Genomic DNA, 14,521 nt, shown 5'->3' on the forward strand with positions numbered 1-14,521 from the left:
TATTCTCACTATTCCTACTAATCCAATTACATGTGTGTCCTATAAGAGGTGCTATACTTATTATAGGCACTGATTCCTATAGGTGCCTTCCTAAGGAGGCACCTTGCTCTACATAGGTGCCTTTCCTAATAGGCACCTCTCCTTTGCTAGGTACCTCCTAAGAAAGGTACCTTTCCCTAGAGGTGCCCTTATTAACTAAGCTACCTACAGTCTCTACGTCCATTTCCTGCTACTAATTAGCTATAAGCTATTTTACCTTATTATTCCATCTTATAGCATATGGGTTGTATGTCTTAGCTATAACATATGTGCTATAGAAGGCAGCATGCAACTATATGTAGTCGCTAAGGTACAATAGCAATACCTCTAAGTAATGATTAACTTAGGAGTAACGGGCAACTTTATAACAAAGAAAGTAGTAGACACTTAAGGTTTTAAAACGTAATTAAAAGCTAACCTATACCTACTAATAGTTGTAGATAGAGAACCTATCTCAACTAACAAGGGAATGGTAACCTATAAAATAGTCCTATTAGAAATGGTTATGCTACGTAGACATAAGGAAACGATCTAATTTAACATTATATACATAGACAATTATGTATGTATCCTTAGTGTACTGTAGCTTAGGAAACATAATCCCTAGATCGACTAGTAGAACGAGAGAATTATAATGAGCTAGTGCATGTGTAAACAACGAATAGACACGCTATAATAGGAGAAACCCTCCTAGGGCTAACGTAAGGTATGTACGACCTCTATAGAGCCTAGTGACCTAGCCTAGGCACCCTTACTAACGGGTATACTAGTAGAGTATAAGGAGTACAAGCAACTATTCTAGGAAGGCCCTAAAAACGAGGCGCTTCCTAAGCACTAACTATAGGATTATGTAATACCATTAGAAGAAGGAAAGAGTCTACCGTTTAGACTAATATACTAGATGTTAGTAGACGAACTAAAACTACTAAAGGAGTATATTAACGATAACCTTAAGAAAGGATTTATTAGACCCTCTAAGTCTCCTATAGGAAGCCTAATGTTATAGGTTCCTAAGAAGGATGGAAGTAAACGACCCTACGTAGACTATTAAGCATTAAACAACATAACGATAAAGGATTAATACGCCTTACTGTTAATTAATGAGTTACACGATAGATTCTAAGGAGCTAAGATCTTTACTAAGCTAGATCTATATAGCGCATACAACCTAATCTAGATAGCTAACAGCAAGGAGTAGAAAACAGCATTCTACACCTACTATAGTCTATTTAAATATTAAGTCATGCCCTTTAGGCTAACTAACGCCCCTATGTCTATACAACGCTTAATGAATGATGCGCTATATAAATACCTAGATATATTCACTATCGTTTACTTAGACGATATACTAGTATACTTAGTAAGTAAGGACGAACATAAACGGCATGTTAAGCTTATCCTAGAAAAGCTAAAGGAGTACAACCTACTATTAAAGCTAGAGAAGTGTAAGTTCTATAAAAGCTAAGTTAAGTTCTTAGGCTACATTATTAGAACGCATGGCATTAAGATGGACTAAGCAAAGGTTATAGTAGTGTTAGAATGGCTAACACTAACTATAGTTAAGGAAGTATAAGCCTTCCTAGGCTTTGCTAACTTCTACTGTTGGTTTATTACAGGATATTCTAAGGTAGCTCAACTACTTATAGAGCTCACTAGGAAGGACCTTACGTTTAAATAGACAGACAAAGTAGAGGCTACCTTCTAGGAACTTAAGATGAAGTTTATAGAGGCACCTATCCTTACTATATTTAACCCTATAAAGAAGATCGTCCTTAAAACGGACGCTTCTAATTTCGTGATTAAAGCATGTCTAAATTAGCTAGGCGAGAACGGTAAGTTTAAACTAATTGCATACTACTCTAGGAAACTGTCACCTATAGAGCTTAACTATGACATCTATAACAAGGAGCTACTAGCTATTATCGTTGCCTTTAAGTAGTAGCGCGTATATCTTAAGGGATCTACCTATACTATGTAAGTGTAGATAGATTATAAGAACCTTATATACTTCACTACAACTAAGGTTTTAAACTGTAGATAAGTCTGCTAGGCAGAAACCCTTACAGCCTACAACTTTATAATAACCTATTATAAAGGCTCTAAGAATGTAAGAGCAGATGCTCTTAGCAGAAGGACTAACTACATTAGCCTAAAGGAAGAAAGACCTAGAGCAATATTAAAGAAGACAGACGTAGGAATGCAATACAACGAACTACTAGCTACAATCGCCATCGTAGAAGACACAAAACTTAAGTAGAGACTTAGGAACGCTTATGCAACAGACGAAATAGCAAAGTAAACCCTAAACAAAGTTAAAGGAAACTTCTCTATTAACGAATAAGGGCTAATCTAATTTAAAGGATTAGTGTATGTCCTAAGTTAAATGAGACGCCTACTAGTATAAGAACAACACTCGTTGCTAGTACACAGTCATTAGGGAGTAACACGAACCTTTAAACGAATTGCATAACACTACTACTTCCTAGGTCTAAGGAAGTAGGTAGAAACAATTGTGTTAGGATGTAACATTTGCTAGAAGTTAAAAGTAAATAGACACGCACTATATGGACTTTTAAAGTCCCTACTAACACTAAAACGAGCATGGTCCTTAATAGCAATTAACTTTATTGTTAAGTTGCTATCATTAAAAGAGCTAATGATAGGATTTGTTATAGACTCTATTATAGTCTCTAACTATAGGCTTACAAAAGAAGCACACTTCACGCCGTTTAAAGAAGCGTTAGACGTAAAGGCGTTAGTATATATCTTTCTAAAAGTCATTATCGTAGCGCATAGGCTACTAGACAAGATAATTTCAGATAGAGATAAGCTCTTTACATCTAAATTCTAGTAGACAGTCATGGCGCAGCTTAGAACAAACTATAAGCTATCTATAGCTTTTCATCTATAAACGGATAGACAAACAGAACGAACTAATTAGACGTTAGAGGCGTATCTACAAAGCTACGTTAATGCTAAATAGGACAACTAGGTCTAGTACCTACATTTAGTAGAGTTTACATATAATTCGTTACCATTAGAGGTAATAAAAGTCTTACCATTCTTTGCTAATAACGGATAGTAACTAGAGGTGTATAAGACGCTAAGACTAGATAAATTTCGCTCTAAGGAAGGAACGTTAGAAGTATCAAAGATACTTTCCTTCTAGAAACAACTAGTAACGGACATCTAGTTCTTAAATGAACGATCTACTACATATGTAAATAGGAAGTGTAGTATAGAACCTGCCTTTAAGGAGGGGGATAAAGTATACCTACTCTAGAAACACATTAAAACGAAACGACTAAGCACAAAGTTAGACTTTAAGAAATTAGGACCATTTAAGATATTAGAGAAAGTTAGCTTAGTTAATTACAAGCTGTAGCTACCTAAGAACTCTAAACTCCATCTAGTGTTTTATGTCTCATTATTAGAACTAGTAAGAGGGGATGCCCTAATTACAATAGATACTGAACTTCAACCTAAAAATGAGATCATTAAATATGAGGTTAAGGCGATCCTAGACAAAAGGTTAGTAGGATGCTAAGAAGAGTTTTTAATAAAATAGAAAGGTTACGAACCTATAGACAACTCATAGGAGTTAAGGGGAAACCTTAGCTGCCTAGAGTTGCTAGTAGAGTTCTACCGTTAACACCCTAACAATTAAAGAACCTAGGGAAAAGGGCTAATAGGTAGTTGTACTTAGGGACGGCGCTCCTAGGGTTAGTTATAGAAGGACTAGCAAGGTGACTATAGGCTTTAGCTTCTTGCTACTTACGTTCTTCTACCTCCTCTAGTTCGTTAAGGGTCTTTAGACTATAGCGAAGCATCTTAGCACCTTAGGTCTTAAGGAGATCCTACTACTACTTAAGGCAGTTAAGACAGGCCATAGTAGTTGCTATAGCCTTATAAGTCATGTAAGTTTTAAGTTAAAGACGGTCCTCTTCTTTCTATAGCAACTACTAGTTACTAGTAGAGGGACTAGAGACATTATAGTTATAGGAATTTAAACGAATACATTCGTTACATCGTTTTAAGGATGTAGAAGCGAGGTAGTAGAGACCTTGTTTCTTATAGTAGGAACAGGAAGGCATTTTAACCCCTTTGTAGGTTATGTAGTTAGTAAGTAGTTTACTATAAGAAGGATGCCTCCTTACTTAGGTTAGTTACAGTCGTCACGTGCCGCCCCTAAGACTTAGGGCAGTTATAGTTTAATTGCAACTACAAGCCTTAGGTAAATAGGGGGTTAGTTGTGTTAGAGGAGTTCTAGGTATAGAAGGAAACAGGAACGGAGGGTTCCCCCTTTATCTTTTTTATATCCTTTATAGTAGACCTATAGGATTGCACTGACTTCTATCTGACTTGCACTCCTATATGCAACTTCTTGTAATATAGTACCCTATGTCCTTACATTATACAAAAAAGATTATGCCTACTAGGGACGGCTGTACTCAAATAATATCCTATAACTAGAACGACTTAGGAGAACTATCGAAACACTACCGACTGCAACTTAGTGACATTTCGAAGTAGAGACCTAACAACTTCAAATAGCTGTGACCCTAGAGAACTTATAGACAACTAGTAGATTAGGGTTTGATCCTATAGAGCAAGCTAGTAAAGTTGCTGACGCGTTAGCGCTAAATAGGATACAAGATCCTTAAGAACCCCCTTACGCATAGAGGAATATGTAAACAAGAGTGTTAATGGCTACAAGCTACCTAGAAATCAAACTCTTCTCTTCTATATCAACTACAACTTAATACACCTCTAAACCATTATGTTGAAGAACTCGACACCTACTACACTTAACAATGATGGCTAACTGTCTAGAGCTACAAGACAGACAGTAGCTATTGCCTAAACTGCTCTACCTACTAAGGACATACTAAACTGAATGGTAGTCCTTAAGACCTAGATGCTAGAGATTAAGGAGCTACTTACAACTCTAGTGGCAAGTTAGACAAGAACCCTACCTACACTAGAGGACACCCCTATACCTACAGAGCGATCTCCTATACAAAACACCCCTAAGACAGTTTAACTGCCGCCTCTTTAGAACACTCGCTCTCTATTAATTTCAAGGCTGCTGCGAATACCTACTAAAGACCCTCTAAACTACTACAAGAAATCTATAATCTCTAAGAGGATTACTCCGCTTAGCGATGGGATAGAACACACCTTCCTACAATGGAGCGCGTCGATTTAGGACCGTCTTATAGTTAATAAGGACTACTACCCTACCGACTTCTCTAGAAGAGCGTTGATTTAGGGAACTACAACTAGCCTTGTAAAAACCTACTTAGAGCCACAATACCTATCCGCTACGCATGGGTTCTAGAGTGCAGATGAGATAATGGACCTTCTAGGCTTATACTACCTTACTAGAAACAAGACGGAGCAGGCTTAGAACCTCTTTAACGACCTATATATAGGAGAGAAGGGACATATAGATAAGACCTTCCCTAAATTTAAAGTACGTTTCTAGGGTGTAGCTATTATAGGACAAGTAGCCTACTTAGAATGGTTTTAGTACATGTAGAACAAGTTAACCCCTTAATTCCATAGCTACGTAGCAGTTATCAAAAGTTAATAGAAGGGAGACTACTACACTATAGTCTAAGAACTCACTGCCTTCAATTAGGAGCAGCACTAGAACAATGAGCTAGATCCTCCTTGCGTTCCTACTAAATAGACTGCAACTACAGTTACACAGCCTCTAGATTCTATAGAGGCAGCGACTCTAAATCCCTTCTAAGGAGTATCTGCTACGACTACGAAGCCTTTGTTCTTCCCTAAGCCAACCCTTAAGCGCCCTCGAGCAACTAGCCTACTTAATGCTACAGTTAGGTACTGTGACCACAACGACCCTAACCTAGAACTAGATAAGCAATAGGAAGTGGCTATTTGATAGAACTTCGTGCATTAAGGACAAAGCACCCTCTAAAGGCAGGGGGTAGTGTAAGAAGGATGCCTCCTTACTTAGGTTAGTTACAGTCGTTACGTGCTGCCCCTAAGACTTAGGGCAGTTATAGTTCAATTGCAACTGCGAGCCTTAGGCACACAGCGTAAGGAAGCCTTAGGTAAATAGGGGGTTAGTTGTGTTAGAGGAGTTCTAGGTATAGAAGGAAACAGGAACGGAGGGTTCCCCCTTTATCTTTTTTGTATCCTTTGTAGTAGACCTATAGGATTGCACTAACTTCTATCCAACTTACACTCCTATATACAACTTCTTATGATACGGTGCCCTATGTCCTTACATTTACGTTCTTTAATTTTTAAGTGTTTAGAGGAAGACATAGTCGTGGCCTTACCTACCCTATGAATATAGGGGACCTACTACGCTTAAGTAGGCTAGTAGATTCTTAGTTAGCAATGGCCTATAGGACTAGGCCTTAAGGGAGGGGACCTAGTGTTATAGCTAAAACATGTAACCTATATGCTATAAGATAGAATAATAAGGTAAAATAGCTTGTAGCTAATTAGTAGTAGGAAATGGATGTAGAGATTGTAGGTAGCTTAGTTAATGAGGGTACCTTTAGGAAAAGGTACCTTTCTTAGAAGGTACCTAGCAAAAGAAAGGTGCCTATTAGGAAAGGCACCTATGTAGAGTAAGGTGCCTCCTTAGAAGGGCACCTATAGGAATCGGTACCTACAATAAGTATAGCACCTCTTATAGGACGTACACGTGATTAGATTAGTAGGAATAGTAAGAATAGTTAGAGAGTCTACTATTCTAACTATTCCCTTTAGCACGATACTACTATATAAGTAGATAGATAGTTCTTAGATAGGAGCTTCGTGCTCAACTTAATATAGTATTTGTTATATACTATAACGTGTTTTATAAAAGTCTTTAGTGTCTAATCCCCTACCTCCTCTGTTAAGTAAACTAACGTAACGAAACCTCTATAAGTCTTATAGTTTAAGACCTAGCGTTACACTATAGCTCTTCCCTTAAATATCTAAAACTACTCTAACTTAGCTAACTCCCTATTTACCTAAGGCTTCCTTATACTATATATTATAGCTAGCATTATAGCTATACTTTTACTAATATACTAGTTATAGTAGTAATAAACATGTTAGTAGTTTAGCTGCCCTTAAGGTAAGGTTAACATTAGGTAATAGAGTTTTCTTAAGTACTTACTTCTATAGGTACTAGAGAATTCCTAAGTACTTAAGGATTACTAAGTACTAGATAGTGTAGGTACTAGACTCTTTCTAAGTACCTAACTATTACTAGGTACTAGATAGAGTAGGTACTAGACTATTTATAGGCACCTCCTTATAAGATCCTTATATAATAGAATAGTAGGAATAGTAAGAATAGTAATAGAGTTTACTATTCTAACTATTCCCTTTAGTATAATACCTTTATATAAGTAGATAGATAGTTCTTAAATAGAAGCTTTATGCTTAACTTAATATAGTATTTTATAGAAGCCTTTATATCTAATCCCCTACCTTCTCTATTAAGTAAACTAACGTAATAAAACCTCTATAAGTCTTATAGTTTAAGACCTAGTGTTATACTATATACCTAAGGCTATTAATTATAACTAACCTATAATAGCCCTAAGTTTTAATAGTACTATATAATAGCTATAACTAACCTAAGTAAGGAGGTATCCTTATACTATAAGTAAGGAGACATTCTTATATAGGTTATATATATAGAGTATAGAACATTATAAGTTAGTAAGGAGTAGATAGTTAAAATAGATTAGAAGATAAAATGATAATAACCTTAGGGCTCTATACTATATATAATAGCTAATATAAAGAGATATTATCTAAAGTAAGAGGCCTAATTTATACTTTATTAGTATTAGCTTAAAATAAATTATAAGTAACTTATAAATACTAACTATAATATAAACTATACTAAAGCTTTCCTAGGCTATCTTTACTATCCTTATAATATTTTCTTTTTTTATATACCTATCTATATAAAGGTAAATAGGTAAATTAGTTTAGGAATTATTATTAATACTATTATCCTAATACTCTATATAGAACTAACATATGCCTAATTCTTAGAAACGTTTAAATAATGCTAAATAAAGACACTATAAGTAGTAAGGTAGCTAAGAAACTATATAATCCTAAGTAAATAACTTATATTAGTAGTTGTTTTTTATAAGAGGGAGTAAGCTTTTACTAGATCTTAAAAGAGTAGCCTTTTATATCTTAGTGTTTTAATAACAAGTATATACTTACCTAGCCTACTAGTAATTCTAAGAGAATTCTAACCTAGTAAGCTATAACCTATTAACAATTATCTAGAAATATTATTAAAAGTGTTTATAAGGCTAAAATGCCTATAAGAAAACCTATAAAAATCTAAATAGTTATTATATGTCTTTAACTAGGTGTATAAGTAGATAAAACAGCTATAGTAGTAAAGAGAACATTAAGACTAAGCTAAGCTAAAAAGCTTGTTCTCTTAAATTTCATAGATGTTGTTGTTAAGGTCTAAATGAATAGATAACTCTCTAGTAGATTAAGGCATAGATCTAAAGGTTAAACTATAAGGTGTGTTCTGTAGTTTCTAGCTAGAGTAAATGAGGATGTATTTATACTGTATATAGAAAGCCCCTACGAGGCTAAAAATAGCCTCGCAGGAACATCTAAGGAACCACACGCAAAATTGATGGATGTATTAGCGAAGCCATTATCATATTGAAAACAACTTACAAGTATCCCTACTGCTATAAATGGCTTCGCAGGGACTTCTCGGTCGCCCGCATAAATTAACTAGGTATAGCGCAAGTCCCCGCGACGCCATTTTGGCTTTGCGGATACTTTGAGGGACCAAAACGACAAGAGGTATCAGCGAAACCGTCTCAGTATGAAAAGCTACTTATAAGTATCCGCGCCACTACTTTTGGCTTCGCGAAGACTTTTGGGAATCTACACCAAAAATGTGCAAGTACAGCACAAGTCCCCGTGACGTCAAAAATAGCTTCGCGTGGACTTTCAGGGAACGTGCAGCAAAATGGGGACAAGTCCCAGCGAAGCCATTTTTGTGCCTGTGGATAATTTGGATGGCGCACCCCTGAGTACCCCGCATACCTGTAGATCCCTGACGACGCCTTGATCTATATTTATGAGAATAATATGAATACTACACAGCGAGGATAACTAAAGTGTTGGCGAGTGAGTGGCTGATTATAGTAGACTCATATTTTATCACTTGAATATTCAAAGATTATACTCGAGAGAGTAGATAATACCGTAGCGTCGAAGTTAAAGATTGGCATTCTCATTGTAAATGAAATAATTAATATTTTTCATCTTATAGTAATTCTGCGATTGGCCTGAATTATAGACCGCCGCTTGCTGGGAATACTTTGGCTATCAAAGTTGTCAACCTCACAAACGTCTCAACTTTACACAAGAACCCACAAACCATACGACAACAAAGCAATGTCCACCCCCAACGACGCAGCTGATGTGTTCAGTCGCCTCACCATGGGTAAGTGAAATTGCCATAGTCTGTGTGGCAACATGAAATAACAATCTACAGATCAACCCGAGGAGTCGTCGACTGCTGACGCAAACATCCATGTAACGACCGCGAAACCCAGCCAAGTACGCATGCTGACATTTGATATAGAATGCGCATGTGCAGAAGATGTTGGCGGATCTGGAATTGCCCCTGTACCCCGATATCGCAATTACCACAGCAAGGGCCTAAGATTCGATTGATACTATGCGTGTACACGTCGGTTTTATCACCGTTCCCGAGCAGCCAGGTATGTATGACAAACACATTGATACGAACTCAATCTAACATTTTATAGCAAACATCGAGCTTAGGCAGCATACCAAGGCTATATTGATTGAGGTAATGCCCTTCACATACATTCGTATATGGTTCATTTCTGACTCCAAGGATAGATCGAGGGTCTCTAGTGGTCGATTCGACACCTGAGATTGATACTCGATTGTATGAAGGAGCGCACAGCGACCCTCTCGAACGAGATGTTGCAGGTGCAGGGGGAGCTGGACCGCATCGAGCGCGAAGGGGGAAGACAGTGATGATGGCGTGGGGGGCGACTACAATGGGAATGGCTATGTGGCTTACGACTGTCCGTAGAACAATACAGGTACGATATACGTAATATGTGATTTGCAAATTGTGTATTGATATGGACTTATGGAGTCGTCAATTGGGTGGGACCGGAGGCGACACCTTTGTCAAGACGGCTTCACACAGAAAAGTTATTCAATCTCACATCATGCACCGCTTGTGGACAGCTCGGGCAGCGAGATTGAATAACTCGGACAAATAAAACTACAAAAACGCCTCTCTCATCCGCTTGAGCACATCACTCTCCGACTCTGCCAGTCGCTGGGCCTCTAGGGCTGCTGTGCTAATCTTGGCCCATAGAACATCCCGCTTCTCCTCTTCCTCGGCAAGCTCGTGGTCTTCATTTGCGAGTTTGCTTTTGACAGTAGACATTCACACATTGCAGGAATAATTTCGCATAATGAAAACATTTTTTTTTGTCAACGTTCTCTAGCAATATCCCTGGCGCGCAAGCAACCCTCCCCCTACACCCAGCGCAAAACACAACGCAATCTACACAGCCGACTTATGGAGTCACCCGGTGGAAGGGCTGACAAAAGCCCTTTGTAGGTCCTTCCACCGGGCGACTCCATAAGTCTATCAGGCGTAATTAGATGCGTCCCATCCTGTCTTCTTGACAGTGGTGGTCCCACCAATTGATCTCGTTCGAGAGTGTGTGTCGAAACCGTCGGCTGCCGGAAGTCGTTTCAAGTTCTTGGAAACCTCACCAGCTGGCCCTCCACCAGGCATAATATAGTAATTATTTCGCACGAACATACGCCCAATCCCGTTCTTATCAATGAAATCCTTGTCGTCTCCTTCCTTCACAGAGATAACAAATCGGAGGAAGTCATATATGATATGACAGGTCGTAAATCTAAGATATTTACGGAGGTCTATCCGCAATTCCTCTTCCTGCAGGTTGGCGCGTACAGCATTATGGAACACAAAGTTGTAAGAGACCGCCTTAAATTGGTCAGAGAACATGAAGTGAATGTGCTCCGGCCGAATGTACTGATTGATAGTACTGATGCGGTGCAGCTCATCTTCGTGTTGCATCTGCTGAAAAAAATCTCCGGAGTTCATCGCGATGTCAATGACAGAGCAAGACAGGAGGAACCCACGCTCTAACGTCGCACGGGTGATTGCGGATGCGTGCTCCTTTAGCTTAGTCTCGTAGAACGCAAACACAGTATCCCTCTTGCCAAACTTAGTAACATGCTTCGGGAAGCAATTGCGGATTTCACTGGCGGGCATCGAATGGTGCATTAACTCGATCGCTTTCGCAAGCTTGAGGCTGGTCGCTGGCACCGCGATGCTCACGTTCGGCTCCACCGGGGCTGCCGCTTCTTCTCCATTGCCGAGCCAGTTTCCTGCGATATAGTGGGCCATGGGGATGTAGGTGGGAATATCCAGCTCGTTGTTCTGTTTGATGTTAGTATGTAGTTTAGTTGGCAATGGAGACATTATCTTACCAGGTTCACTGCGAGGCTTCCGTCAATCTTTGGATCGGACCACACCCCTGCTTTCTTCGATGCTTGGAGCCTCGTGGCTGTTTTATCGAACAGTTCCTTGGAGGCAAATACGGCATTCTTGTCGAGTTCTGGTTCCTGTCTCGATTCGATCACTTTCAATGGGGAGTTGGGAGGAGTCGCCATCTATGTTTGAACTCGTAAGTATAGAACATCTAATAAAAACAATATATATAGCTTACCTTAGACGTGTTTGGGTGATTTGGGGCAGTGAGGGCTTCTGGAATATTGCGGACAGAGGTTGTTGTGTTGTGGACAATTATTACGAGTAGAAGTTGTAAGCGGGGGTTGTTGTGGGTGGGCTGGAGGGGGGGTCTAAGCGGGTGAATTTATCACTTAAGTGAATTTGTCTTTGGATAGGGACCAGTGCATACCAATATTCACAGAATAGCACCACCTCTAAAGAAAAAAAATCCAATCCAATTCATTTACATCATGTACAGTCTTACAAACATTCGAGCGATTACAAACGGGGAGATTTGGGACTTCCCAAACTTCAAATTCGAACCATTCAATCCTCTCGACCAGAAGAACGCCCAGAGACTCATATCGCAATACGCCAAAAAGTTGGCCAAGGTAATTTACTTGACAACCCATGATTGCCGACAAGAGGAGATCGAAGGATGCCTCCCAATGGAGATTGTCCTGCAGGTGTTCGACGCCAAGACCTGGGAAAGAAACTTGAAGGGGATCCGAGCAGAGCTGCACCGGGCCATGCTCACAACTGCACTGGCGGATAAAATTATCCCCAGATGGAAAAATAGGCCAGATTACCCGGTGCAGTCAGGGGCAGCCGAGGGCAAGGAGGAGGAGAAGGAGAAGGAAGAGAGGATGAGGACCTGGGAGAGGTTTGTGCACGAAGACCCGGATGCAGTAAGATGGTTCGTGGCCCCATTGTGGGAGAGCGTCGATTTTGACGAAATCTCGTGCGCCGACACTCCCAGGATGGTGACCCTGCACGAATGGATTGCAGCATGCTTGGTTGCGGCGGTTGAGAAGTCCTTCTCCCTGCAGAGAGGCGCGCGGGACCCAGCCACGGGGAAGATCAAGGGGGGGAACCAGCCCGCCTTTATTATGAACAGGGAATGGGAGGAAATGCCAGACCAGGAGCCATGGAAGACTCGGCTGGCTGGGATCGCCGTCCCACTGCGCTACAACTTTGGCGGTGGAAACCGTGCGCCCATGAAGCCCATGCCGTCGGTATTCAATAACTCCGGATTCGCCCAGACACCGCGCAAGACGTCTGGGGGCGGCCAGAGTCTCCCGGGATCCAAAGAGAAGAAAAGGAAGAAGGATAGTCAGAAGGAGCAGGGCCACAAGAGGAGAGTGAGCAGGTCGGGCGGGGTGATTAGGCAGAACATCATTGTCATGGGAGAGGAGGAGGGGGAGGAGGAGGGGGAGGAGGAGGAGAAGTAGGGGAGATCGACAATGTGGCGGCAGAGGAACCGGGAAACGTCCACCGCCGCATCGTCGATCTCGTCCGCGAGTACGATGAGCCGAGGGAGAGATGGGCCGAGTGTCATAGATAGTTATTCTGAACAATGACAACGTTTTTAACCTGCATCTCATCTACTAATATTACTTATCTCATCGCGATTCTACTTATGGAGTCGCACGGTGGAAAGGCCGTCGAAGGGCTTTCGCAAGCCTTTCCACCGTGCGACTCCATAAGTAACGGGCGCGAGTGGTTAGAGCTTTCGCTGTTAGTAACCCATTATCAAACACGGAAAGGGACTCACAATCTTGGACACCCGCCACAGCCATGACCGATCCCCCGGCCCTCAACACATTTCACGTTTCAACGGAAAGAGGTTTCGGATATGGAATATGCTTGAAGAATGACTGAAAAACGATTCTCAAGTTTAATATATACACACTCGCCCCATATCGATGATGTCGTCCCCATTGTTAAACATACTTGACACTCGACCCCAGTTCACCCCCGACCACCTCAGTCTAAGTCCGCCTCAGAAGAATCCCCCCCCGTGCCACTCCCTCTATCCCCCGTGCCGCTCCCTCCTGGCCCATCTTTTCGCCCCCTGCTGACAATGTGTAGCAAATTCAGGAGCAGGGTGTTGGTATATTTTTGTTGAGTAAGAATGTCCTGTTGGGTGGTGGCGTATGCTTTCCAGAACGCGTCGGTCATCCTCTGATGCTCTCGGGTCGCTTTGATTTCAATATCAACGGCTGCGCGTGCAGATTGGGCTTCTCTGCGTTCTACTTCGGCTCTCCCCCGCTCGCTCGCCGCCGCTCCCCGCTCACTCGCCGCCGCTCCCCGTTCGGCCGCCGCCCTCCCCCGCTCGCTGGCCGCTGCTCCCCGCTCGTTGGCCGCCCTCCCCCGCTCACTGGCCGCTGCTCCCCACTCGTTGGCCGCCCTCTCCCGCTCGCCGGCTGCTGCTCCTCGTTCGGCTGCCGCAGCTCCTCGTTCGGCTGCCGCAGCTCCTCTCTCCGTCCCCGCATCTCTCCGTTCGGCCACCACTGCCGCTGCCTCCGTAGTCGCAGCTGCTCTCTCTGCAGTTACTACTGGCGGAGTAAGCAAGTCTGCCGCCCATGTACCCGCGAACCATCTCCGGATAAACGCAGTTGAGGATCCAAACATGATCCCTATGTGGACAATTATCCCGATGATAAGAGCAGCATACTGCCACTCTAGACTTGGCGCCTGCGATTCGGTAGGTGTTGGCTTAATTGTTGTAGTCATTGTTAATGTATGTGTAGTAAAGTAAGCTGTTCGTCCTCTTTGTTTGTCTTCTTCAACTTCTTCAGACCACATAGTTGGGTTTTGAATGCATGGCGAGACACTTAAAAAGGGGGAAGGAACGACCGTATACCTCATTATATCAGCGCACTTTTAAACATTTCTGCTTTATAT

General features: G+C 41.4%; 4 protein-coding genes across 4 annotated transcripts; 2 read left to right on the forward strand and 2 right to left on the reverse strand.

The window, feature by feature from the left end:
* Positions 1–9,471: 9,471 nt before the first annotated feature.
* On the forward strand, positions 9,472–9,742 carry VE01_04969 (uncharacterized protein; the record flags this gene model as incomplete). The annotated part of the gene is made up of 3 exons (XM_018274435.1): positions 9,472–9,520; positions 9,572–9,612; positions 9,662–9,742. The coding sequence occupies 3 exons, from the start codon at positions 9,472–9,474 to the stop codon at positions 9,740–9,742; spliced, it is 171 nt and encodes a 56-aa protein (XP_018131501.1).
* A 945-nt stretch (positions 9,743–10,687) lies between these two features.
* On the reverse strand, positions 10,688–11,890 carry VE01_04970 (uncharacterized protein). Its single transcript, XM_018274436.2, has 3 exons — positions 11,832–11,890; positions 11,593–11,775; positions 10,688–11,542 (listed from the first exon to the last, which is right to left on the reverse strand). The coding sequence occupies exons 2-3, from the start codon at positions 11,773–11,775 to the stop codon at positions 10,718–10,720; spliced, it is 1,008 nt and encodes a 335-aa protein (XP_018131482.1). The 5' UTR covers positions 11,832–11,890; the 3' UTR covers positions 10,688–10,717.
* A 194-nt stretch (positions 11,891–12,084) lies between these two features.
* VE01_04971 (uncharacterized protein) lies at positions 12,085–13,065 on the forward strand (the record flags this gene model as incomplete). The annotated part of the gene is made up of 1 exon (XM_018274437.1): positions 12,085–13,065. One exon carries the CDS (start codon positions 12,085–12,087, stop codon positions 13,063–13,065), a length of 981 nt encoding a protein of 326 aa, XP_018131414.1.
* Positions 13,066–13,600: 535 nt separating this feature from the next.
* On the reverse strand, positions 13,601–14,350 carry VE01_04972 (uncharacterized protein; the record flags this gene model as incomplete). The annotated part of the gene is made up of 1 exon (XM_018274438.1): positions 13,601–14,350. One exon carries the CDS (start codon positions 14,348–14,350, stop codon positions 13,601–13,603), a length of 750 nt encoding a protein of 249 aa, XP_018131416.1.
* Between the last annotated feature and the right edge of the window lie 171 nt (positions 14,351–14,521).

This window comes from Pseudogymnoascus verrucosus, assembly GCF_001662655.1.
Source record: "Pseudogymnoascus verrucosus strain UAMH 10579 unplaced genomic scaffold scaffold_15, whole genome shotgun sequence".
Lineage (NCBI taxonomy): Eukaryota > Fungi > Ascomycota > Leotiomycetes > Thelebolales > Thelebolaceae > Pseudogymnoascus > Pseudogymnoascus verrucosus.

Excerpts from the sequence above, each read along its gene's own strand:
- VE01_04970 (XM_018274436.2), bottom strand. The coding sequence starts at position 11,775 with ATGGCGACTCCTCCCAACTCCCCATTGAAAGTGATCGAATCGAGACAG. Across the intron at positions 11,543-11,592 it reads GAAGCCTCGCAGTGAACCTG|AACAACGAGCTGGATATTCC; the intron begins GTAAGATAATGT and ends AACATCAAACAG.